Raw genomic sequence first — 27607 nt, forward strand, 5'->3', positions numbered from 1 at the left:
ATTTTTTATTTTGACGTTCTATTGAGATAGACAAATTTTGATTCTACACATGGAATAGTAACAAAAACATTTATTTATTACTTATAAAGTTTGTTTTTGTCCTTGTTACGTTGATAAGTAAGTCTTGAAGTTTTTGGATGATAGTTAATACGGGTGCCTGTATTGAGAAGAAAAAGGAAAACCTTCTCTAGAACCAAGACTAAAAATTCGTGTCAACCGGTTTTATCAAACTCTTCAAATTATTACTAACTCCGACGTTTGGAAACTAGCGTGGGTCGAGAAAACAATCCGAACATCTTGCGAGCCTCGGACACCGATCGAATCCTCCGAGCAAATTGATACCACTTGTTTATCGCTGAGTGGTTATGAATTTTCTTAGATAACATATCGACTACGAACTTAATTAATATACACATGTATACGTTTTGCGGGACGTTGGCCTTCCACGTAAATGTCCTCAGCCTTCTTCGCATCCTTCGCTGACAACCCATTCCAATGACAACTCCTCTCTTTCACGACTACCCACAGATGACGCGAACGATCCACATCGGCTACCAAGGTTCTGGATGAAATCCGATTAGTCTCAGTCCTTACGCAACGAGCTGTCATTCTCAGTACTTCCATCTACTTTGCCCGTTATGTGCCCACGCAATTATTCCATGGACCGAAAGCTTGACCAATCGACGGACGCTGTTCGCCGCTCTACATGCAGAAGTTGGAAGGATGGGGTGCAGCAGTTCTCGGTAAGTAGATTCAGAATGCAGCTTCGACAACATATCAGACGAATGTTTCTTTAAATGCAGGCAAAACAATTTTTTGTATTTCTTATTTAGATAACACGGCGACAATTCTTACGACTCTCTTAAGGGAGTTGTAACCATATCAGAATTAACGTTCACTCTTCGATAAGATTTGGCTATTCAATAGATTTATGGGATTCAATCGTTAGATTAAAATTTTGTATCGATTGACGGGATTGTTTATGAGATATAAGAAAATATGTCTTCGCTCATTTTAAACGTATTCCGATGGAGGTGTCAATTAAATTTGCAACGAAGTGAAGTTGAAATTTCGTTGAAATTTGTTTTGCCAGTAGAAGCAAATCTGATAATAACTGCGGATCTTGGACTCTAGAATAACGTAACGCGACGTTACCAAAGTCTGAAAAATTCAATACGCTAGTAAAACACGCAATGCAACCGAATTTTGACTTCAAGACTTCAATCAAAAGATCCAAAGAAATTTCTTTTACGTTTGCAACGCTGCCAGAATGGACGGATCGAGGCTGGTCCGGTGTTGCGTGAAACTTGGCTGACGTGGTCCATCTTAAGGCGACAGCTGTTGGTGAAGGAATTCATTAGCGAGCTTAAGGGTCCGCAAGCTCTTCTCCGTCTACGTTTAGCCGAATTAGCAGCAGCGACGAGCCGAACTTGACGTTTCCCGAGTCCGAACGAATCTTTGCCTGGCTGAAGGATCGAGCCGCGTAGCTTGTGCAATGGTACTGCATAGTAGAATTGTTTCCCCGTGGTTGTTGGAGTTGGAGTTGGAGGAGGAGGAGGAGGAGGAGGAGGAGGAGGAGGAGGCCAGTTTCCTCGATCCTACCGTCTCCTCGTTTTCATCTTCGACCCTTAATCATCGCGAGATGAGAGATTTCCAGAGATCCCTCTCTCAGCTTTTGTCGTTCTATAATAAGCCGGCATTGTTATGGGGGTAAACGGTTTCGTGGTGCGTTAACGTTCCTCTGACCCTCTATCAACCCTCGTTCCGCTCCGTAACCTCGTCTTCGACGTTCTTCGAACGAGAATGGAGGAAAGCTCAGGTTTCCCATCCCGATGTTTTCTTACTTACACACCTTTGAGATTTCTTCAAATTTTTGTGCAAGTTGCAGTTGAAATTCGCTTGATTAGGCTAATAGTTGATGAGATTCAAGTTCCTGATATTTGCGTCTATGAGCTGATGAAATTTTCCGAAACATCGCTATTCTGCAACTTTGGAAATTTATGTGATCGAAGTTAGTAACGTTAATGTAACGGATGCACGGTTGAGGAAAAATCTTTGCTTCGCACCGTTAGAATTTTGTCTGAAATTTATACAAATGTAATGAATTTCTCTCTGATTTCTCGTGACGTTAACGTTCCTCACTTGAATCTCTTGGAATGCTTCCAAATGCGCTCCCTAAATCGTACGATAAAGGAGAGCATTTATTCTAATCGTATTTTATGAACGTAACTCTTTCAAATTTATTCTGCTAATTATTATTCAATGTATCGGTAGCCCAACGTTATGGATTTCAATTTTCAAATTGCGAGAAGACAGTGAAATTTGGTTTGATCAAGTTCCAAAACCAGTTGTTTAATCTTTTGAATCAGTTTACGATTCCATGGAAAGTCTTTTAAGGATGTACTTGCGATACATTTTCAATTTGCAGTGAATACTTTACGATAAGATGAAAATTGGAAACAAATTAACCAATTATTAATTAATTTTCTTATCGTCTTTATTGTGGTTGATTTTATTCCAATTCTCACCATATTATAAATTATTCAATATTGTCGACGAGATTCACTTCTTGTTGAGAATATATCGCAAGTACATCCTTAACAAGACCCTCGTGAAATTCCGTACCATTGAAACTTGAAGAAGTCAGACAAAGTAAGTCTGCAATAAAGTTTAATTACATATGAATAGATATTCGTATCTGGTCGGATGAAGAGTCCCAGAGTTGCCGGTTGTGCGAACGGGATTGTTAACTAGCGAAACGATTAACCAGGTCCGTAAAAAGCGTATTTTTCAAGTCCCCATGTCTGATCCCTGCTGACGACGTTCGGGCACGAGAAACCAGAGAGAGATAGAGATATATAGAGAGAGAGAGAGGGAGAGAGAAGGAGAGAGGTAGAGACTTGAGACCCGGAGTTTGTAGACTGTCGGAGAGAGGGTCGAGCCGGCTTCTCCTACAGCCGGAGCGATGCAGGAGTAAAGTTATATCGAAGGTTCCCCGAGGGAGAGTCGAAGTTCGGTGATTACCCAGGACTCTCGCAGCGGGGAGCGAGAGAGAGGGAGAGAGAGGGAGAGGGATGCTAGTTTCATACTTTGCCTACCGGGTAACTAACGCTTGGCTCAATCCGACGGCCATAGGTAAGTGTTGGCTTGCTTCCATAGCCAAAACTACCGGCTTCCTGGCTCTGGAAGTTCGAAGACTTCGGACCCAGACGTCGACTGGATATATAGGATAGGACCCGGAGTCTCAAGGCCCAAGAGCAACGGGATAAGGATACACGGTTTGCCCTTATCCTGTGCAAAGTATCCCTCCTATGAAAACACAACGGTGCTTAGTTACCGATTATGAGAGGGTATCGGGGCCAAGGTGGAGGTGGAAGATGCTCGTGATACCGGGAGGAGTGATCGTACCCTCGAGTAAATCGACGACCTCTTAATCACTGTTGCTGCTTTTAGGGACCCATCGGTTATACTCGTAATTTGTTTCATTTGACGCTTGAAATTTTTCACTTTTTTTTACTATAAAATTCAGTTTGATGCTCTGGTAATGTCTTGGAGTGAGAATTCATTCAAATAGAGTGGAGACGTTTACTTTTAAAGAGTAAATATTCGTGGTGCCGAGCTCCGCAGTTTTCATACCAAGAAAATTTAGAAAGTGAAACCAATGTTTTTCTGTCTGTTTGAATTGGTCACGTTCGGTAAGATCCGAGAGGCTGAAGTTAGTAACGTTAATCAATGTAACGAAACGGCTGGGAAAACATCATTATTATACAATTTTAGAATGACTTTGAACGAGTAAATGCAGTAAATTATTTTGATAAATAGAAACTAACTCACATTTTCAAAATTTAGCCACTTTAAAGTGATTACAAAAGTGTAAAATAGTGATTTGTTTTTTCTTCCTAAATATTTCGTTACGCTAACGTTACTAACTTCAACCTCATTAGGATACTTGCTATTGGATTGAACAACGTCGAATATTTGTGTTCTTTTTAAAATAAACCCAAAACCGTGCAATTATATCTTCGTAGCATATGAATAACACTAGTGTAAGAGAATTAGCGATCTGATTATTTATAACATCAGTCTTGTTGCTAACTAAATTACGACTTATTGAATTCAGTAAATCAGAGTGTGAATATGACGGGCAGGAAAACGGATACTCATTTTATAAAGACTTGTAAATATGTCTGAAATGTTATGAATTTTTACCGTCCAAAGTCTCGAGACTAACGTAATTTGTAATCAGATGAAATGATGTAAAATTCTAATACGAACACTTTATCAGATCCATGATATGTTAAGAGGATACCTTGTTGTCTACTCTTATTTTGCAAGACACATATTACCATGATCTAAATTTTTTAGACAGAAATTTTTGAGCATTTCTTTATATTAGTACTTTCGAAAACAAAAAGCTTGATATTATTCAAATTTCACCGGAGTCCCTCCCTCCCCCCCCAAGCTTGAATTTTTTTTCTTTTAAAATTAATCCAATTTGACGAATTGACACGATCGAATATTTTTTGAAACCCGATAAAATTTCACGAGGTTTTTCTCAAGTTCCAAGTGAAATCTCTTTTTTGAAGTTTTTTGAAGCAGCTCAGACTTTGGCGCACTTTTTGTTACGCACATAAAATTTTCTGTCCGTTTTGTTTTCCAATCGATTATAATTCACTTCATTCACCCCTTTTATACGTATATATGACAAAAATGTCAATCAAACGTGTAACAATTAATTGAACAAGCTTGTTTTTCACTCTCTCTGCCTCCCTCCAAGTCTTATAAGATATCGTCTTTCATATATCGAAAGATGGCGCGTGGCACCATTTTCCTCAATTCAAATCCGACACCCCCGCCCCAAGTAACACCCCCAGTGAAAACAGCCACCCTTAGTTATTGATCTTCCCAAGAGTCAGCCTCACTGGAGCCACCTACGCAATTTTCCTCCAACTATGCCCAGCATGCAGTGGTCAGTAAAATCTCCCCTAACCAAGCCAGCTTGACCGCCGGTCGCTGAGCAAAATTCTGTCGCAGGAAATTTTACACCCCCGGCCGACAAAACAGCGATCCTTATATTTTTAACCGTCGTTTACTTTATTTTCAGTTTTTTTTCACTCTTTTTTATCAAACGCTTCACAGTTTTCACCAATTTAACACTGCAGTGGCGTCCCTGTCGCAAATCTGGGTCTTTGAACCTTTAGGGGTTGTTTTTCTAATTTTTAATCTCACTTCGTTCTTACCCCCAAAAATTTGATTCTTATACACGGATTTTTCGTCATATTACAACCAAATCACGCAGATCTTTAAGTATTTGTAAAATTTCATACTTCTAGGGTGACTCACCCCGAATTCCAACTCGATGCAAAGTCGAGCCTTATTTTCTTCGAGACCTTACATCCTCACGCGCGGTTCTTTTCAAGTAATAAATTTTTTCAACCACAATCCGCGACCGACGGTGTTTTCATCTAGACTGGGGACCCGCGTCTCCGCAAGTAACCGGACGGGGATGAGGATAACCGGAAACCAGTATTTCTGGGGTCAAGGGGGTGACTGACCAGTGTCCGGTTGTTTGTTACCTTCGTACAGCATCCTGAGAACCTGGACCAGGCCACCGCACAATAAACGATCGAATACAGGGGTGAGAAAGGAGGAAAAAAGTAACGCGGAGTGGACACTGGTCAGTCATGCCTCCCCTTCTCCCCCCCGCCTCTCTCTCTCTCTCTCTCTCTCTTTCTCGCTGCATGACCGTGCGGTGTTATACATATGCATAAATCCAGTAACGCGGCGAGATGACCAACCGGTCTGGCAGATGTTTATTATACGGACGCTGCGTTCCATTCTGGAATGCTTTTTGGTCCAGCTGCTGCAATGCGCTGAGTCGTAGAGCGTCTGACAACGATATACTGAATTGAATTAAAAACTGATTTTGAAAAGTGATGCGGGATTAAAGAGGAAACTGGACAAATATATGAGAAATTATTGCTGGTTTTTATTTTTAATCTACATTAGGGTTTTTGATTTATCGACTTATTTTTTTTTTGAAGAAGGAGAAGAATTTTCGAGATTTTTAAAACATTGAAGAAAAAAATTATTAATTTGTTAATTAAACGCGAAATAAAATAAAACTTATTAATAATCATCAGGATATATTATTTATTCAGTCTTGTTTGGATTAAAATACTTGTTACTTACACATTTTTCTAAAACAAATACTAGCTAAATTAAACTTTGATTATCTTTCTGTGAAACTTTTAATTTGTTTTTATTTTTTATGAAAACGTAGGTTCTTTGAATATTACATACTTCCTTCCTGAGGTAATTAAATATATTAATCACACTGTCTTTCAATTAAACAATTAGTAGGTACCTGAAGTATCTTCGTAAAAACAATCTTTAAATCAAAGTTATACACAGTATCTACAGTTCCGTACAATCAAGAAGCGATTTCTCGATTTCTCGACACTTTTTTCGCGTCTCGAGTAAGGCATGATTTCCAGAAAATTCCTTCGTAACATATGCATATTTTTGTTTACGCATCGTTCAATTTTTGTATTTTTATATATTCAATTCACATGAGTTTGTATATTTGAAAATTTGGAATTTTGGAAAGTCAGGGAAACGACTTTGATGAAAATTATATAAAATAATTATGCAAGTGTTGTAATTTCAGAATTCTTGGAGTATAAAAATTTATTTTCAATTTTTTTACTGTACAACATTCGGGAAATTTTTGACATGTTTTTATTCAGATAAGACAGTCTTTGATAGTTTTGGAAAAGATAAAATTTTATCCGGTATCGTTTTATTAATCGTGACTTTTGTCATGACGATTGAATTTTCGGTAAACCAATGACAGCAGTAACAATTTGTAGATTATATGGTAAAATTTTTAAGTTTGATGAGATAAACCGATCAATTCATTGATTAAAATTCTTTAATTTAGTTTATTATAATCGTCACTGCGATTTGATAATTGTTTTGCCTGGTATTTGTTCTTATCATTTGTCTATTCATTTTTAGTTAGTATTTAAAAATTCCATTGACAGATTAATTGCAACGAATTGAAAAGAGTTAAAGCAGATTCGGTAAGCATGGATTAGAAAATGCGTTTTAACGAAATGAAAATTGATAAAACTAAGATTACGGGTGTAGGAATGAAATTAATCAAAGAATAATTGTTATTCTTTTATGCTACTCAAAAAATTTGTAAAAATAAATAAAAAATGTTGCAATAATCGGTGGCGACCTTTAAATATTTACCTACCTCCTCCAGGTTTCACGACAATTTGTTTTCTTTCTTCAACTTTTCTCACAAATTTTTTGAGTGGCAGCTTGAAAAAAAAAAACAAGTAAAAAAATGAACCACCCTAATATACATCCATGCATATATATGTATAAATAGAAATAGGTATATATAATGTATAAAATGAGAGCGCGTTGGCGCTAATAGGGAAGTAATAAAAAAATAAAACTTGCTCCGCGGTGTGCGGTAAAGTTGGTGGGATAATCCCGTCCTTTCTCTCCCCGTCTCTCTCTTTCTCTCTCTCGCTCTCTCTTTTTCTCTCTATACGTACGTGCGAAATAAACTTAAACACGCGTTAAATAAATAATTAAATAATTAGTCCGGCCATTCGCGAGGGTCTCACCTTGTCTCTCTCTTTCTCTCTCTATTTTTCTCCTTCTCTCCGTTGAGAAGGAGGGAAACGAGAGAGAGAGAGAAAGTGAGAAAAGCAAGTATCTCCAGCGGTGTGAAAAACCCCGCGCACGTTTGAATGCGACAAACGGGGTAAAAGTTATGTCCTATGTTACCGCGAAAATTGCCTCGCCGAAATCTACCTCGACTTTTACAGGAGCTTTTCCGACTTTCCCCGACTTTCACCTACACGTACTCTCTCTCTCTGTCTCTCTCTCTCTCTCTCTCACACCCCGCGAACCCGTCCGCGTTTATACTCTTAAGGGGTTAAAAACAGCGTGCTATTTATATTTACGTGTCTATATACACACGCTGGCATATAACCGTATACATATATATATATATATATATATATACACATGTATGTGTGTATGTGTTTACACATATGCGTATGTATATGAAGCATAAGCCGAGAGGATCTCAAATCCGGTACGTGGAGACGGGAAAAGTGATACGATATATGTTAATTGCCGTTTAATTAACGCTTCGAAGCTTTATGTGTCCACGTGTTTTATATATATACAATTTTAATTGTTTGTTATGCACAAGCGTGCATACCAATTAACCGAGTTTCACATCCCGTCCAATACAATTTAACGATGCCCACTGTGATAAAAATAATCGATTAATCGATTATTTCGTATTTTTTTGAAACTGTGCATTTGAAAACAAATTTTCGTAAATTTCGGTACGTAGTCTTAAGAGTGGTAAAGTTTTTTTTTTTTTTGATAATTTATACTTTCATTCAAAATGTTTTTCAATTCCAAGCGAAAATATTCATTCACCTTTCACTTATTATATCAAATCGTTGGTGTAAATTGATATTTTATTGCATCGTTCGTGAGAATAAAAAACAAAAACTGATTGTGAGGAAAGATAATCGATTAAGTGCAAAATTGGTTATTTTTTATTACACTGGTAATACATCTCATACAGTTCTTATGTTCTTCCTACATTGTCACTTTTCTCATTTGCATATTTAGTCAGTTACAGTTTATTCATAAAGCTGTTCATCATTTTATCAACGACCATTACATATTAGATAAATTAAATTTCTGCTTTTTTCTCTTCCTTACATTCATTCTATTCCTTTTTTTGTAAGCGTTTGGTTTTTTTTTGTTTACGTTGGTTACAGTACTGTTCTTGCTGTTTTTGAATATATAAATAATACCAGCCAAGGATTCAGGAAGCCTTAAATAATTCTGTGTTCACAAATTTGGAGAAATCAATAAGGCATTTTTGCTTTTCTGTCCGAAATGTATATACAGTTTATTTTTCTTTGATGTGGTTCTTTAAATCGTTGATCGATGAACTCATACACAAAATGAGATTGAATATATTGGATTCAAGAATTTCAGGCAGTTTGAAGAGAATGAATTTTTTATTCAACCGAACATTATCGAGTAAGGATCGATTTTCAATAAACATTCTCCATGCTCGTTCATTAACAATGTCAAGAACAGTAATCGGGATAGATTCAAGTAATTCTGAATAAATTATACGGGAAAAAATTGATTTTACAACTCAAACTCTCTTATCATTAAAAAGATGGAATTTAGAACATGATTTTCAGGATTTAGATGTATGCTAATTTTTAATCGAAAATATTTCATCGATGTATCAATCTAAAAATTTATATATACGTACGTTATTCAAGCCGAGGATATCAGACCACATTATGTGTATAATTCCGCTTTGGCATACAAGCTATAGGTGATGAACGACCAGCACGCGCGTGTATCTGGAAAGTTGTAAAACTAATATCCAAGTACAGTGAAGGAAACTCTGGAACGGGAATAATGGTCACCCCTGATTAAGGGTCCAAGCTGACAGTGGAAGGTCGAGAAACACCGGGAGGGGAAATGGGAAATAGGGGTGGAAGGGGGAAGGAATAGTTTTAGGATGGGGGGGGGGATAAGGGACCGAACCCCGTAGGTGGTGTCCAAACTAAACGACATCCTGTTGGGGCGTGGCGCCTTCTTCTTACATGAGGAAACCCTGCCCTACTAACCAATGGGATTTAGGGGGTTGCAGCTCAAAGGGGGCGTAAATTAGGGAAAAATCATCCCTCGAATGTAAAAGACCGTTTATTACAGATACGTGATGTTTAACTGTCATACGCGACTCGCACCTATGTATGAAAATATCCTTCTTGGAATAGTTGATTTTTTTGTGTCTTACGGTCATATCTTCAATACTTTTGGTTGGTGATAATTTTTGTAATCCAGATCTTTGCTTTGACGGTACTAAAAAGTTTTGGAAAAAAAAAAAAAATTTCTCGCCAGTTCTCGGACTTGCGAAAATTGTAGACCAATTTGGTAATTGAGAAATTTTACGACGAATCTTCACGCTCAGATGAATAATTGTTGACCTCAGAGAGCAGTCGTTCAGTTTTCCTGGAGTGGTTTGGATCTGTAAAATGGATATCATGATAGTGTGAACGATTGATGAGAAGAAAAAAAATTTAATTATTCCTGGTAAACTTATGACGGTTTTATTAACATTCTCACGAACTTGTTGATTTAAAACCGTCATATATCATTTGGAAATTAAAAAAAAAATCAAATCACAGTTCATCCCTAGAGGGCTTCAACCGAATGGTGAATTTGAAAAATTATTAACTCTTCACAAATTTTCCTATTTGTCATGGTTGGCTAGGAGAATCAATTGAGAAGATGGGCGGCAGGATAGGACAGAACAGGATGGGCGTGTGGCAGGGTTTGTACCTAGTGTTTGGAGAAAAGGTTTAAAGTGTTGTTCACTCTACCATGGATTTTATGTCTTCCGGTTCCTCTCCTCTCCTCTCTCTCTGTGTCCTCTCTTCCTGGAGGTTTATTATTCCAGGGTTATTTCTCCGCTCTTCAGTTTCCTCCTCTCCCTTTATCCGGGGCGAGTTAGTCCTCCTCTCGTTCTCTCCTACGCTGTTGGCCCATCCGTCCGTGCGCCGTTGTCTCTGGAACAATAAAACACGTTCATGAATGAGCCCTTCCTCACTCTCTATTCCTCTCGCTTTTGCACCTCTTTTTATCATCATGTACACCGCCAACGAGCCTGAGAGAGCAAGAGAACGAACACCAGAGAGTGAATTCCTTTCGTCCGTCGTCGTTTTGTCTCTAATAAACGTGAACGCCTACCTTCAGGACTCGATGAAAACAAACCACAATTACATCCTCATTCGGCGATCCTTTTTCGATCCTATTTCGCGGCTGTATTCACTCTTCGTCCTTAATTGGAAGACCAATAAAAGTCGAAGTTGCATATTTTTACTCAAGGGGTCATCAGTTGGAAATCACTGGTAATCATAATACTCAAACGTCTCGTTAGTTCTCACGGAAATAGAAATGATCTCGTGACCTCTGACGATCCATTGGCCAGTTTGGACCCAGAAAAAAACTTGATCATTACCATTGTCAGTCTGGGAAGTGGTTACTTCGAGTTTCCTCACATGAAAGACGGTCGTTTTAATGACGAGAGTTCATCACTGGTCGGGTTCGGTTCAGTCGATCGAGTCCAATCCAGTCAAGTGAGTCTGTTCCGGTCCAGGCGGTATGTAACGAGGGTTCCATGTTCAGATGATGATCCCGTCGCGCAGTAGGTGAATTCAGTGAAGCGGTCAGATGTACGACGTCCATCTCCAGGACTTCTGCTCCAAGTTTCTACCAACCTCGTCGTCACACCCACACACTCCAACACTCGGAGAGGATACCTTGAGAATGTGTTTGTACACGTTCACATAACGCCCAAGGAGGAGTTGTTCGGTATTGATCGCCCCCCTCGACCACCTTTGCTTATGCTACTTCTACTTCATCTGCGTTCGTCGGCTGCTACTGAGGCACTTTGCATCCTTACGACACTAACACAACCTGCTCTTCATGCGCACCCTCCGTCAGGATGACGATGATGCGTCATAATCTTCCTCTTCCTGTTTTCTCTCTTCGCTCTGTTATCAACGGCTTGGCTTTCAGCGCGGTGATTGGTTTTTTTAGTGACAGATGATCAGGCAATAGCATACGTGAATTACAGTAATGAGTATTATTTTCGATACCTCAAATCCGAGTCACCTTGTCCATTTGCTTACAATCATTCCTAATGTCAGTTAAGTGGGATCGGAATTTTTTTTTCGCTACGCAAATTATTACGATTTCATTTTTCCACTATTTTACTGTACTACTTATTATTATGTATCGTATTCTATCTGGCAGTTCTACGGGTTTATGGACACGCACGAGTTACGGCACCGGGATTATATGGATAATCACGGCTACCCGTGAAACGCCGTTGGTTTCCTTTCAATCGTTTCTCGTTCGCTGTATACCCTAATTTCTCCTTTCTCAAAACGATCATTTTATCCCAAATATTTTTTTATTTTTGTTTTTTTATAACACTGATCTTTTCCTTTTCCATGAAAACTGACAAAAGTGATTGTATTTTCTACGATCATGACGGATAGGTGACAGTTCCTCGTGATTTGATACGAGTAATTTCGTTGACCGTTTCCTTCTTCGTATAAATACATACGTGATATTTAGAAAGCAGACTTAGTTTGATTTCGATTTCGGAAAATGAAATTTTCTATTTCAATATTTGATTCTACGGAGATCCTGGTGTAAAAGAATTGAGAATATGGAAGAAGATTCGTGTGGATATATGAAAATGTATCTTATTCCCACGCTTTGTTGCCTTCCGAGGATTTCATCTCCCCTCCATTTCATTCTGAACACGCGGTTTGTGGAGCCATACAGAGACAGAGCCGTTTCTGGTGGGGATAAGTGTGGTTGCCGCGAAGGGGTTGGAGGTAGATTTCGAAGGAAGGGTAAGACGAGTCAAGGGGTGGTGGTCTAACGTTCCTGCTGCTGCTGCTACTCCGTGGTCCAGGCAGAGATAGATAAATGGACAAAGGGAGAAAGAGAGAGAGAGAGAGAGATTGAGTAAGAGAGACTGAGTCAGGGGTGCGCAGGGGTGACAAGATGGCTGCCATCGACCCAGAACTGGCTCCTGAAGTAGGGGAAGTAAGACATTTATATTAGCAGAGAAGGAGTTGGTGGTACCTCGAATTTCGAAGAATATAAGTAGACCCGGAGTTATTTTGACGGGAGGACTTAATTTTCCTCTTCTCCGGTACCTACTCAATTTCACGATAATTTCGAGGATCGAAAACGTATTCAGACCCAATTGGTTACTGATCACGGTAATAATGAACATGATGAAGATAACGACGAGACGATTACTTTTTGATTCAAGGCTATTTCTGTCCAACTATATACACCCTGTTGGGCAGCTCTGCCTACCAGCTTTCCCATTTGCATGTATGTATCTGCCTACGTTGTAGGTTTAACCTACGAAACGACAGAGAGACTCCCATACATCGTATAAACCTACCAGCCACCTACCTTATACCTACCCACTGCAGGGTGAGTAGTTTCTGCTCTGCGGTCGACCGGACACACGCCTCTAAATTAACTCTGGGGTCTGTTCTATTAATTAATCTCATTACTTTAATATATCTACACCTATCTACACGCACGCGTGTGATACATATGTGCGTATGTAGGTACGTTAGGGAGGCTCAACTTATGTCTGACTTGAAACTCAGTCATCAACTGGTTGACTGAGTCTTGTCAACGAAGTCGAAAATTCCGAGAATCTCAATTTAAATGACGAATCAAAGAAAAGAGATTCTCTCTTTAGCGATGTTTTTTTCGGAATCAGGAATTCACGCGATCTTGACGAGAAATACGAGTGGAAATGAATAACAAAAGAAAGGATTTCGTTGATGTAGTGTTCCAAAAGCGATTGCCATATTGTAGATCAGGAATGAAACTAAGTCGGAAAAACTGCAACAACGATTGAACCAAGAACTCTAAAGACTCGCTTAACCAGGAGTAGAGGAATAAAAAGCTTCGAGAGAATCTTTTCAAGGAAAATATTATGATGAGCTTGGTACGACAAGTGGCAGGACAAATGAGCCTCGAATATGTACCGCGAGTGTGTGGGTGGGTAGCGCGATTCCGGAGGAAGTAGGCACCCAGCTACCTTTCCTTTTAGCTGTATAAGGTGGAAAACCCGCCACCCTGCCTCAGACCTTGGGCTTGATGCCCAGTTGTATACCACGAGATGAACTACCACCCCGGCAGAGGAACCTGATGTGATGCGTGCGTGTGGCGGCGACTGGACGAATGGAGAGAGTGGATGACCGGCCTGGTGCTGGACGGAGAAATGAGAATAGTCTCGGTCTACGAGGAGGAACAGCGGTAGAGTTCCCGCCGAGCAAATTGCTCAAAGTAATTAATCGCTTTTGCCGGGGTTCGCTCTACAAGCTACTGCATGCCGTCCTGCTGCAGCAGTTCCGCGATGTTGTTGTCCGCTTTGGCTTGATGGTCGAAAACGTACCCTCCGACAAATCTATGGCAAAGTATTTCAAATGGAGGAATGGTTGGAATTTGAGATGGTCACTTATTCAGAATAATTTCTCACAATGATCGTGAGAGGTTTATGTTTTCTGGTTTTGAGATACTGAATCATGATTTGGAACACGAGTCAGATGAAGCTATAGAACTAGAAAGTCAAGAGTACCATGAAAATGGACATGATTACGTATAATTCAAACCGCGTTTCTTAGCGTGGTGAAAGTAGGATTCAGATTTCCATCCACGGCGAAAGCTCGAGATAAATATAGAGATAGTTGAATACGAAGACGGAGAAAGCAAGTGACGTGTGACGAGGTGATGTGAGGTAGCGAGTAAAATGGCTTAGGTATAAAATGGGGTTGAGAAGTGAAATGCATCCCCTCTCCGTTTAGTGGGGGTAGAAAATTTCGTTCCACTCGGTTCCTCGTTCTGACGCTTTCGCGACTACCGTTGATGCTCAGACTCCACGAGGGGGGAGAGCCTGCCGCTTTGGTTTTAAGAAGAAGGACTTTATCTCGGGTTCTCTGATGCTCCGGCCCTCGATACGAAACGAGATTATTTCGTGCACGTGTGTGTCAGCCGTGTGTAGTGCATGCCCTAGGGATTGCTTGCCAAGGCAACTTATACGCAGGACTACAGCTTCTGATGCTTCTGCTGCTGCTTCTGCTTCTGCTTCTGCTGCCTAGGAGCCTAGGCTATAACCATCACCCCTAGAACTGGGCGAGACTAACCTCTATTGATCGTAAGAAGGCTTACACACCTACGATACTCTCTACCATCCCCCTTTACTCGGGGTACCGTGAACTGCCCGGAACGTACCGAGTGTCTCTCAAGTTGTATTTACTCGATCAATGACCAATTTTACGGCATATTGGTCATGTTTCTCGGTCAACCTCTGCCTGTAACGCGATTGCAATATTTCATCACTTGCTTTGATGGGAGGGAAGAAAGATGATGATAAAAACAGTCGCATCTTTTTTCATCTTAGTAATCCCTGAAAAATTCCATCAACTTGACGTTTTGTTTCTTAAGATTTTTGACCGCCAAGAGAGGGTAGAAAGAAATATTTAGTCCGTTGGTAAAGCGATCGCTGAATGAGTTGGAAAAAAAAAATACGTTGACAAGCTCGACACTCTGTCGAGTTAAGAAAGCTTAAAAAAAAAAAAAAATATGGGCTGAGAATCTCGGAACAGGAAAAAACGGTGGCAGCGGTGGATTACCTGAAAATGTAAAAAAATGAAGATTTCGCACCTAATGTATTAAAAAAAAAAAAGAAGGAAAAAACAAAGGTTGTCACTACAACGGCTTTTGTGACTGAAAGTGTTAAAATAACCGACGATAAATACGCGCGAGCAGAAAGATCCGAGGTCAGGTTGAGACAAGTCTCACCCCTTATAGGGCTCGGCGGTTCCGAACGTAAGAACATTTGGGCGTTGATAAGGGAAAGGCGGGGGTGTGTAAGGGGCTGGTAGGGGTGTAAGGGGCGAAGTTAAGTCATATTGATCCCAGTCCAGACAGGGGGGCAACGGGGTCCGAGGAGGGTTGGAAAACCGTGACTGGCGGGGGGTGCAAAAAGGGGGCGCAGAAGGAAGGCGGCGGGGTTTGGGCGGCGGTACGTGTTCTTAATCGCCAAGTGACCGCCCTCCGACTCCCTCCCAGCCACCCCAGAATTTCCAAAGGGGTTTCTCTCCGAGTTCTAGCCGTTGCTGCTCCATAGCTGCGAACCTCCGCCTCGTACAGACCCAGGGACTAGGTGCCTACCTCTACCGCCTGGTCTGCGCTGAGACGGGCAAGGGTATATACGCCACCATTTCCAACCCTTGCCGTTCTCCAACCACCCCCGACCACCACCCCGCACTGAATCGCGCCCCGCCATTTGGTTAGCCTATTGTTTTCGAGATTAAGTAAGAACCCGCGCCTTTGATATATGTATATGTTGCCCGGTTCTGCCGCCAACGCCGCCATCCGATATAGATGTATATAACCGATTCTCTTCTACTCTATGGTGCCATTTTCCATTGTTACAAACGTGTTCCAATTCGTGTTTTGCGTGTACCCCGTTTCCCCCGAGCGTTCAATACCAACTAACTCTGTAGTCGGAATTCAAACTGATAAATCATTACGCTACGGTTTGCCGACGGATTTCGATTGCTTGGGTATTTTTTTTTTTACCACTTTTTGTTTCATTCTTGTTGACTTTCGGATGATTCTTATATGCTCGATTTGAAGGATTTATATTACTTGAGGATCGAAAAACCTTGGATGGACAGAAATGACTTCTTAGTATTTAATCGACTCTGAGGGGAAGTCAAAATATAGAAAGATCAAAAAAATTGAAGGCTCAAAATGTCAAATTTTTAAAGAAGTTGAAACTTAGTTTATAGAATTTAAAAATGTTTCAAAGTAGAAGTATGAAGGAGTAACAATAAAAGGTGAGAACATCGAACTTCGAAAGCCGAAGTGTAGAATCGTTGAAATTCCTCTCGATAATATAGAATAGTATACAGATTTTCCATTTTGCCGTTCTATGTTTTGACCTTTCTATAAATTAAATTTTCTGAATAAGATTTTTGCGTCTATGAAAATTCGATATTCCGGTTCTTCTATCAATGAACAATTCTAGTTTTTCACATTTACCCTTTTAAGGGTATGGCAGACTCGAAAATCTCAGTGAACCGTTTTTTTTTCACTTCATTATTTTTCAAGGCATGCAAGTGCTGAAATTATGATATTAATTATGACAGCGATTAATCAGTAAATGGTAAGATTTTTACATTGAAATATGGTATTCAGAACAGTAACGTGTCACAATCTAAAAGCTGGTCAGATTTATCTGAAAAATCTTTCTCTCTTATTAGAAGAATGTACCGTAGTTTAAAACACGAATATATGCTGAATATTTTGCTAAAACATCAAGATCCGAAATTCCGTTCTGATGCAACCGAATTCGGATGAAAAGATTTGAAATAGTGAAAATGTGAAAGGAAAAATCTCGCCGACAAACCGCGGCTCGCCCTCTTTATTGACGCGAGAAAGAGAACCACGCGAATTTCGGTATTGTCAATCTGTCGGTAACGTACACGGATACCGGGATTATACATGTATAGTTTGGAAATCGTTATGAATCGCGGGGCGGGGGTGAAAAAAGGGTGGCGGCGAGACTGTAGGTGCATAATGCAGGGGCAGTTGGCACCTCCTGTCGACGCTTTTCGTCGCACATATGCAGAACATATCTGGTGGGGAATTACGCTGGTTAAAACTCCGAATGCCGAAAGACGTCTATGTGCCGAGTTTCCCTCTACCGGAGGGCTGGATAGAGTGAGAAAGAGAATTGTCAGACTAAATTGAATCGCGGTGCTAAAATTCTCTTCCTCCCTTCCTCCATCTCTCTATCTCTCGTACAACGAAGTGTGGATTTTCCACCCTGTTACTGTCCGCATTTCTGGATTATTTATATATGCATACATATTACATGCGGGCTCTCAGCTAGTCTGCGTCGTTTTTTACCGGGTTAACATTGCCGAAAGTATAATCCCGTCGGAAATCGCGTCAATATTCTTTTTTTTCTTCTGTTTAATTTTTTTGTTTCTTTTTTTTTTTTTGTTTTCAACGAATTCGATGTCACTTTTTACAATTTGATTTGATAAACAAAAAAAATGTTTTTTGAACCTAATTTTTGAAGGTAAAATTTATTATTTTGTAAAGAATTTTTATCCTTACTTTTTGGATGGTTAAAGAATTTTTCGACGCGATTCTATCGGTTGAAAAATGAATTTGACCTTCTTCATCGGCAGACTGGGGGAAATTTATTCTATTATCTATACCCTGCATTCATAATTTGAACCAATGAATTTTTCATCAATATGCACGATTGAATATTTATTTCAACGGAAAGTCAATTTGATCTCACAAATAACATGAATGTTTATGGAATTAAGGTTAAGATTTTCTTATTTCTATTTTTTTTAACACTCGCAGTTAAACAATTGCAGTTGCCGTATGGTATATTCAAATTCACGTAGGCGTAAATAACTTCAATAGAGAGGAAGAAAATAAAAACGGAATACGTTGAGAAGAAATTTTGTATTCGTTCTCTAACAGAGATTTTTTTTTCCATTAAGTCATTAAATTGGAGAACAGAAACGTGCCAAAAAAATTCAATTATCTCTTAAAACTATTGAAAATGATATTATTATAAAAGATTCGTTTAGTACCGAGGAAAATTTCAAAACGTACGAGTCGGGATGAATTTCGTTTCTCGCATTACCATCCCTGCATAACGACGAGTTTTTCCTTTTCTTTTTCTCTCTCGAGTATTCTAAGGGTTTGTTCGAGGCTGAACGCAGCGTCTGGACCAGTTTCTGGAGTCAGGAGCAGGCTTCCCGCTTCCCGACTCTCACGACTTTTAACCCTGCATCCTGAGCAGCTTTCATCCCTCAGCGTTTTCTCAAAACCTGTGCGCTACGACCGCTAAACCAGTTTTTCAAGATATCGGAGCGCGTGATTACTCGTTTAATCTCCGAGGTTTCTCGTCTCGTATCGTTTGGTCCAGGCGTGAGTTTCAGGGATGGGAATCAACTGGTTTCGTGGGACTTTACGTTGGACGAGAAACATCCGTTCTTATTATTCTTCCGGGGAAGTAAAGTCTACTAAAAAATACCCGTGCATCAGTTTTCGTCTTGTCGATGATGAAGTAAATTTTTTTTAAATTTTTTTCGTCGATATTTACCTCAAATCCAGTTCGATCCTTGCATTGTATTTTCTGTCATTTCAGAAGTTCGTTTAGGGAAAATGAAAGGTAACAATAAGAAAATGGAAACAGATGTGAGGAAGAAACCAATCGAAGGTAAAAACGTATCGTAGTCAACTGCAAGAAATTTCCAAAGCTAATCCGTCCGTTATTTGAACATGTCGCTTGGCTTGTGGATTTGTCGCCGTTTGTGACCCGCTGATTTAATCAGTGAAATAGTATAATTGATCGTTTTCTGCTCTCGCCTCGCGCTTTAGTGCGCCGAGTGGTGGAAATTTTCGCAAGACCTCGCCACGCTCGGCGTTCGTTGTTCGTTCGGTTTGGTTGTAATGCCCATGCCCAAGGCAAAACAAGCCTGCCTATTTCTTGCCGTACAGAGACCCGAAAACCCTGCATGGCTAGGATAGCGCTGCCGCTTTCGGTAGGATAGAAACGAAATTTACGGTAAATTTAAGGGAGCCGGGGGTAAGGTGAGGGAATTGTATAAGGGTGCAAGGCTTTTTGCGGCACACCGCAGACTCTACTCGAACGCGCCGGCAGCAGGGTGTATAGAACTAGCTGTATTTATACCTATATTCGCGCACGTGGGTTGTTCACGTATCGTTAATTACCCGGCTATAAGTTAATCGGCGTATTTGCGAATAGTTGTTTGACCTTTTTTGTTTGTTCGAATTTCAAACAACTTGAAGTATTTTTCACTGGTATACGTTGATTTGTTCACTTCCTTCAAATGTTTCAATTTTTTATAACCTGTAAACCCTCCACCTCGCTTCTGAATTTTTCTCTCATTTTCAAACCTGTGGGTAAAAGAATTTTTTTTCAAATTCAATAATCTACAGTCCGATGGCACTGATTCATGGTCAAAATTTTATAATCATTCATTGAGAATCCTAGGAGTTTTCGTGTTTTTAGTACTTCAAGTGCTACTGCTATTTTTTAAACGAGAGTAGATATTTATTTTCATGGCTCATGTTCGCAGGATCGATGATTTTTCACGACGATCTTAAACTCGAATGGAAATTCAGAGGAGGTATGATGAATCGATTTCGTCGAAATTTTTCTTTTAAGAAATGCGAACGGATCTGATATGTTCGAGAGATCATGACCGAAAATAAGAAAAGAGTAAGCACGTCGAATAACCGTTTTTCAATTAAAAAATCCCTCCCTTTTTTCTAATTCTGTTTTTTGTCCACGCCGATTCTTTACTTTTATTGTCGTCTCCACATTCGTGGGTTGGAAACGGATTTGAGGCCGCAGGGTCGAGTCTTGGGTTTTTGAATTTGGCAACGGGTTCTGGGACGCAGGAATCAGGAAGCACATTTAGAGACGTGTACAATGGGAGAAGGTAGGAAATGACGTCATCAGTCAGTAGAACAAGATAGGCGAGAGAGAGATTTTAGCTCATGTGCTGCTCCAGGATTTCGCTCGTTCGGGCAGGCCGGGTAACCTGAACTTGGCTTGGGCCGGCCTGCTGAGTTATGCTCGTATTTCCCGTCAGAGTTGTATCCGATGATGTTGTCGTCTCCGCGTTATGTACACGTATACGTATGTGATACGCGTAATATGTAACTCAAATGTATGAACACACGTTGCGTCGTCCTAACCTTCGCATAGACATTGCCAAGCCGACATTGTATATTTACTAGGTTTATGTAACCGCGTGTGAATTACTCGCCTATCGTCTAGCTACAGTCTATTCCAAAATTAACTATTCACAGTCATTTTTAAGATCACCGCAACTCGCCCATTGTAGAATTTTCTTTGTATTTGACTCTTTTCTATTCTTTTTTCTCCTTTTTTAATGATTTATACTCGCAATCGTTATCAGTCGAAAGAATTTCGAGACGATTATTTGTTTTCTTCTTCAAATTGACCGATAAACTTTTTGCTTATGACAGTTTTTATTAGATTTAACAAAATCTCATTCAAGGATCGAAAAATTGTATATTATCTTGCGCAATTTTTTGTTTTTAATGTTTAATATTAGTCGAAAATTGATTCAGATGTTAGGAATAATAATGAAATCTAGCTAGGACTTGGAAATTTTTTAAGACGAGTGGGCAAAAGCTCACGAAATTCGACAAGATCTTGCGTAATTTTTAATTATAATCTCAAGATATTTGTGTAAAGTCTATGAGATTGTACAACAAAATTGATGTTAAAATAGTATCAAATTTTTTTAACGTGTTATCGGATTTTTTCAGATCCTATGACATATTCAATATTATCTTATACAGATATTTCATCAAGTCCTAGTTTTGAAAAAAGAAACGTCAAAAGATTGACTTGAATTCATTTACGATCTTCGACATCGAGAATTCCAACAAATTTAACAGAGGAATTATCAGTAGCTTATCCCGTTCATTCCAGACTGCTGAGCGCCTTAAAACTGACGTGTGAGGCTGAGCGAAAGAAAGATGGAGAGAGCGAGGTTCGGTCCTTCTTGCCTGGATTTCACACGGCCGTTCTCCAAGGTCCTCAGCCCTCTTTCCAGGGTGGCCAGACTGCTCCGTGCTTGCGGCGTCGAAGCTTTGCGGCAGGCCACGCCTAGGATCTAAGGTTACCTGCCCTCTCCTCGCCTCCAGATGCACGGTAAGATTTTTCCTCCCCTTGAATGCCTCTTAACCCCCCGCCCTTCACCGCCGACCCTCCGATCCCCGCGCTCCACCCCGACGCCAGGAACGCGAGCGGCCCCTTCTTCTATTGATCCACGACTAAGGGGTTGTTCTTGCTTCGAGCCTCGATGCCTCGAGCACCCGGCTTTCCTACCTAGCTATCTAACCACCCACCCTTACCCAACCCTCCGCGTTTCGCCTTCACCCGGGCCGAGGGATCTCTGGTCCTTCTGCAGATCTGGGCTTGGAGATTTCTCACGTATTTCTCAGCTATGCTAATAGAGAATCAGCTTTGACTCGCGGGCGTATGGTTTCAACCATTCAGACTACGCGAGGAGACCGTAAACTCACACTGCAAACAAATTATCTGCCTGAAATAAAATTACACTAGCGTTTCGTACGGATCGAAGAAAGTGGTTGGGAGTATGAGGCGGTAATTTGAATTGAAGACTTTCTACGACACTTACTTGCTAAGGGAAGACTATCGACACTGGTCGTACAAAAAAAAAAAAAAAATAATAATATGTACAATTATTGTAAGAAGTTTTGTCGATTCGCTCACTCGAGCTTGGTCTCCTTGTGTATAAGTCTCCATGGTTTTAACGTTTGTAACCGATTGTAACTGGTTTCGAGATTTTTTTTCTTGGGGCCCCAAGGTCAGGTGGATGTCGAAGAAAATTCTGCGGTCATCGTCCAAATTCACGTTTAGCAATGCTTGGACATTTTTACAGAGCTTTCAGATTTACGATAGTAAATAATGATAACGTCGAATGAGGTAAGAAAATTCGAGACGCGTTAGAAAGACCTATATTTTAGACATTACGTTGAATCGATTTTAAGATTCTTTCTTTCCTAAATCTTTTCTCGGAGCTGGTCAAAGAAATTTGACAGATATTTGCGAATCACTGCTTGGGAACTTTAATGAGATTTTATTCAACGTTCGTGAGCTAATCTTATGAAACACTTTCAATGTAGTGTGAATGACTAATCTTGCGTATACACAAGTAAGCAAGGTTTAAATTTAATGCTGAAGAAGCTCGACAGCTTCGTCGGCCAATAGTGAGATGCTTGCGCCGTGTTGCTAGGGAGATGAAAAGAAGAAGATAAGGAAGGAGGGAAGGAACCATGCTGGGTGGGAGACTCGCGTTTCCCGGGCATCGATACGTACACGCACGTACACGTGTTCGCGGATGTGGGTGTGCGGATATGTATATATATATATATATATATATATATATATATATATATATATATAAGTGTTGGCACGAGAGAACTGTTTCACCGATAAGACCCCATCGCGGTTAACAGCTTCGGGCTAAAGCACCGACATCCACCACCACCATCGCCACTACTTCCACTCTACCTCCATATCCTCTAGAACTCCGACGTATCAGATGATCGCACGAACGGCGTTTCGTATCCCCGTCCTTTTCCTCACAGTCCCGAAATCCTCCTCCTCCAAGAACGTCGAAAATCGAATGACTTCAATTGTGCCAGAAGAAAGGAAAGAAGAAGTCCAAAGCGTGGAGCCTTAAGGAATTCTTTCCATTATGGCTCATTGTCTGACTTCGATTGTGCCAGATGAAAGACAGGAAAAAACTTGAATCTTGGAGCTTGAAATGAATTCCTGAGATTATTCTTCGTACTGTAACTTTCGTTTCCAAGAAATCTTTTATCTTTGTCTGACTTTAATTAAGCTGGAACAAAGAAAAGGAGAAGCTCGAAGCTCAGAGAGCCAAGAAATTCTCCCCATCGTTCTTTACACTCTGATTTTTGTTTTCAAGAAATGTTTTAATCGTTGTCCGACTTCAACTGCGTTAAAAAAACGAGTTGGAAAATGCTCCAAGCTCGGAGCTTTAAGGGGTTACTCTAGTTCTTGTTCTGACATCGACTTCCAAGAAGTGAACCTGACGCGTCGTCCGCCGATTTCCACTCTCGTCGTCTAGTTTCTTCGCGAGCTTTTTCGCTTCCTTCCTTTCAACACCGACGATTTCCATCCCCTTTTCCCGCGACTCAGGGTATTCCCTCTCCCGGGTATCCTGCCTTGGGGGAAATTACGTGCAGGAAGGTTTCGCCAAGGCTTTAAAGGTCTCCTGGTAACCAAGCCTATCAAACTATCTTACGGTCCGAGCGCAACCCTTACACCAACGACCACGACGACCGCCACCCTCTCCTCCTAGACCCCCGTCAACCCCTGGAATCTCTCTTGGAGCCCTTAACGACCGAACCCGCGGGAGACTCTCTCTCGAAATTGAGAAAATTATCCAGCACCGCGCCACTCGCCCAACACACGTCGCCTTCACGGATTATATCTGCTACTCACACACATCGCCGGATAGACTTTACCGTAGATACGATTTACTTGCACCGCATGTATGTACATATGTATGCATACCTATACACAATGTCTCTATGTACATTTAACCATGTACACATACACGTGGGATAGGCGTTGAATCTACGTAATACGGGCTGAGGCAATTCTCAAGTTACTCTGCAGAGAAAATTCACGGTACATTTTTTCAAGTTTATTTTTACTTTTTTTTTATTTTTCTCTCATTCAACGGACACAGAATTACGCAATATTTTTCAAACAATGATAGTAATCGGATTCGTTGAGGGCTTGAAAAATTTTCGAGTTCATCGAATAGTCGAAGAATTAGAAATTTATTAACGTAAAACGTACGTTACTATCTGAACATTGATAATTCTTGCAAATCTAAAATCTGTTAGAAGCTCAGGGAAATTTGGAATTTACTTGAAAGATTTTTGACGATTTTCGATTCAATGAAAAATAAATACTCGAGTTTATGTGTAAATACGGGTGAAAATTTATGGAAATTCTAAAATTGTTAATGGATTGTAATAGGTCAAAGTATCAACGACTTCTTTCTCATTACGAATGTAAACGATGAGCTTGCTTTACTTCAAAAAATTGAAGGAACTTGGTTTTTTCACTGTACGGTGAAATTTGGAAGATTGATGTAATCAATCAACGTTTTGTTTTGCCTAACTAGTAAAAAAACAAAAACCGATTGCGAGGAAAAATAATCGAGTCGATCGGATTAGTCGAGTTTGAAAAAATAACCGATTATACTCGATTAATCGGGAAAAATTAATCGATTTAATGGAAAATCGAGTGTAATAGACATGACGCCGACGACTGGCGAAAATTTCTGTTTAGATAAAGTTATCAGTGACGTAATCGCGTCAGGTTTGTAATCGCGCATAATTTTGAACCCAGCTCGTCGTGGTTCGTTGCGAAGATAAAAAGTATACTACTCTCTGGTGTTAAAAGGTCTTTAATAATTGGAGATTCAAAGATGGAGCCTGTTTCCTTACTTCTCTTAATCTTCAACTTTATCCTCTGTCTAATTATTCGCAAAATACTTTCTCAATCGTCATGATTATGTCGAAACGACGCGTGATCGGGAGAAAACAATCGAAAATGGATAACTTTTTTTCACTATTCTTAAACTCCAGAGTTTCACCGACGTATTCATCCCCTTAAAGAACGCTTGGAGTTATCTATCGTAGGGTGAAAGTTTGTTTTCACCTTACAACGCGTTGTTGGTATATTTGTTTTAATCATTCACACTTGAGAAACGCCTCGCCCCGTAGAATCGTTATTGGAGCGATACAGGGATGCTGGGTGTAAGGGGGGGATCCGTGAGTATATGTATACATAGAACACCCCTGGAGGCGAACAGGATAGGGTTGCGGCTGCCATCTTAGTTCTCAACTAAGGAGGGGAAGGCTTAGAGCCCCTTTCCTGTGCGAAACCCGACCCAACCCCTCCAGCCTCCCTTTCCCTCCCTTCCGTTCCCTCGCCTCGCTTCACCCTGCTAGGTAATATTCCACCCTTTTCACCCTTCGCCTTCCTCTCCTTCGCGAACCGGCTCTCGAGGCTTCGGCTTCGCCTCCATTCGAAACGCGTATTTCTGCAGAAGTTTCTATCGCGTAATATGCATTTGTGTTTATCGGTGTGCTTTTGCGACTATCGTCGGCTAGTCGATGCCGGCCGCTCTTCGACCTCACCAATTCGATACCTCAGCCAGTTATGTATTATTTACGCTGAATCACCACCCCGCGTTCCTCGAAATCGGGTAGAACGCATGAATTAGTTTGATTTCATCGTATAGATCGCGAATGTCGTTTCAAAATGTTACGAGAAACCGAAGAGTGTTAGCGGAGAGGAAAGATGAAATTTAGATACTATTGAGAATGGTCGAAGCACAAGAAAAAGAAGAAAAAAAAAAAATAATTCGTTTTGGTAAAAAAATTTACTATGATAAAAGATGAGGAAGATAAAATAATCACTTTTTTTTTTTTTATCGTAGAGAATATCGAGAAATAAGAATAGTAGAAGATATAAATTTTCGTTAAGGGATTAATGCACAGAAATTCCGTGTTCTTTTTCATTTCTTAGAAACTCGGAAGTTTAAATTATCATCTAAAATTGAATTATGTAATTACGCAATGAAAGAATTTTTCGAACTAGTTATGGATAATTCATAAAACTTTCAACCACGGACTTGTTTAGGGGAAATATGAATCGCGTTGAAAGTTTTTATTCTTCAATCGATTGAAATTCGTGATGAGAATTTTTTTTCTCACGTACGCTAATTGCATAAATTCTTTTTTTTTTCTCTTGTTTTACTTGTATTTCAAGTAACTTATATTTCGAGAACGAAGAAAAATATCAGGACAAAAAAAAAAAAAAATTGTCAGTTAATGTACGAGAACGAAGTTTCCCCTCATCCTTTTTTTTTTTTTTATTTTCTTATCCTGCGATTAAGTTTCGTCTCGTCGAATATGCAAAATCTGACAATCCGCGATAACGAATATTGAACATAATGTAAATTAATTAACTAATCGACATAATCCCGGAGGACGGTGGGAGAATCGTCGAGATGATGAAGAGTACAATTTCGCACGTATATGATAATATGTGGAGCTTATGTACGTTCGGCCCTTCGGTGTTGCGCGCTGAGGGTTGAATTTTCACGGTCATTTCTCAAACGATTTCCCCACGCCGGGTTAAAACACTGCTTCTCTCCGTGCCTATGCCGGTGTTTGTGTCCGTGTAGGCGAAAAAAAACTTGCTTGTATAACAACGTGCGGTCAACCCTTACGGAAAATCGCGTTCCTGCTGACGAGATGAGGCTGACCAATTTACACAACATTGCCGCTTCGACATAATGTCGAGCGTATACATATATGTATATATTATTATAATAAAATGCCACTGGATATAATTTTGTCAAGTTTTATGCATCAATTTACTTTTATTCATTGTCATTTAGTGTTTTGTTTTATTTTCATTGGATTGATTTTCTTTTTTTGATTTTTGTCTTTTAAATAAGGAATAACCGACGGAAAAATGTAACGCAGGGTTCTTTTTTTTTTGATTATTTGCAATCATGTATCATGATTTTGGGGATTTATCAAAAATTTGTTCTGCTTGTTAGAAATATTCGTTGAAAATATTAAATTCGACTCTTTGGTAAAATATGAAAGATTTTGAACAGATTTTCGATTGCCGATAAAAATCATCCTAAAATTGTCGGTTTCGCGTCACAGGTATTTTTTACAAGAATCTGATGAAAAGCGGTATATAGTTTTGAGTTTGTTTAAAACAAGAATAAAATTCACTCGATAATTCGAAACTTTAAATTTTCCACTTACAGATTTTCATTCTGATTTTCTTTTTTCTCTCCTTTTGCTTTATAAAAATTTCACAACGAGCTGTTCGACTTTATTTCTAACTCGTTAATTAATTATCCTACATTACGTATAAACACGCGCGCGATTTTTGAGACTCGATGATGCAGGTATCGCAGCATCCTTCCGACTGACGAGAAACTAACTTTCCCTTTTTCAAAATCGTCGTTGTCAAAGAAGAGAAAAAAAAACAAAAAACCTGCCGCGAGGGGCTGCGAGTATGTAAAATAAACGTAAACTTGCTTCTCCCGATCGTCTCTTGCTTCGTAAGAAGAGAGGAAAAAGAAAAAATGATAACAATAAATATGCCCTGCAAGACGCCACCGGAGATGACCACTGGTCAGTTAAACCAACACAGCTCGAAAGTTCCGAGACGAAAAGAAGGAGAGAAAGGGAGAAGCGAGTCGCACGACTCTAA

At 39.9% G+C, this 27607-nt stretch overlaps 1 protein-coding gene and 1 long non-coding RNA gene across 4 annotated transcripts in view; one reads left to right on the forward strand and one right to left on the reverse strand.

The window, feature by feature from the left end:
* The window catches only part of LOC124308561 (uncharacterized), a 126174-nt gene that overhangs the window by 26663 nt on the left and 71904 nt on the right, over positions 1 to 27607 (forward strand). Inside the window, exons 3-4 of one of the 2 annotated variants that reach the window (XR_006909015.1) lie at positions 529 to 743; positions 21221 to 21442. This is a non-coding gene — a long non-coding RNA (uncharacterized LOC124308561). The remainder of the gene's footprint in view (positions 1 to 528; positions 744 to 21220; positions 21443 to 27607) is intronic. The other variant, XR_006909016.1, reaches the window with a different exon arrangement.
* Positions 8612 to 27300, reverse strand: LOC124308557 (uncharacterized). 2 transcript variants are annotated; one of them, XR_006909013.1, is made up of 3 exons: positions 27154 to 27300; positions 10461 to 10646; positions 8612 to 10105 (listed from the first exon to the last, which is right to left on the reverse strand). XR_006909013.1 is itself a non-coding variant. In XM_046771376.1 (3 exons), exons 1-3 carry the CDS (start codon positions 22832 to 22834, stop codon positions 9677 to 9679), a joined length of 621 nt encoding a protein of 206 aa, XP_046627332.1. In that variant the 5' UTR covers positions 22835 to 22885; the 3' UTR covers positions 8612 to 9676. The 2 variants fall into 2 exon arrangements, 1 of the variants encoding a protein (XP_046627332.1); XM_046771376.1 differs by lacking the exon at positions 27154 to 27300 and adding an exon at positions 22829 to 22885.

The sequence above is a fragment of the Neodiprion virginianus genome, chromosome 7 (genome assembly GCF_021901495.1).
Source record: "Neodiprion virginianus isolate iyNeoVirg1 chromosome 7, iyNeoVirg1.1, whole genome shotgun sequence".
Classification (NCBI taxonomy): Eukaryota; Metazoa; Arthropoda; class Insecta; order Hymenoptera; family Diprionidae; genus Neodiprion; species Neodiprion virginianus.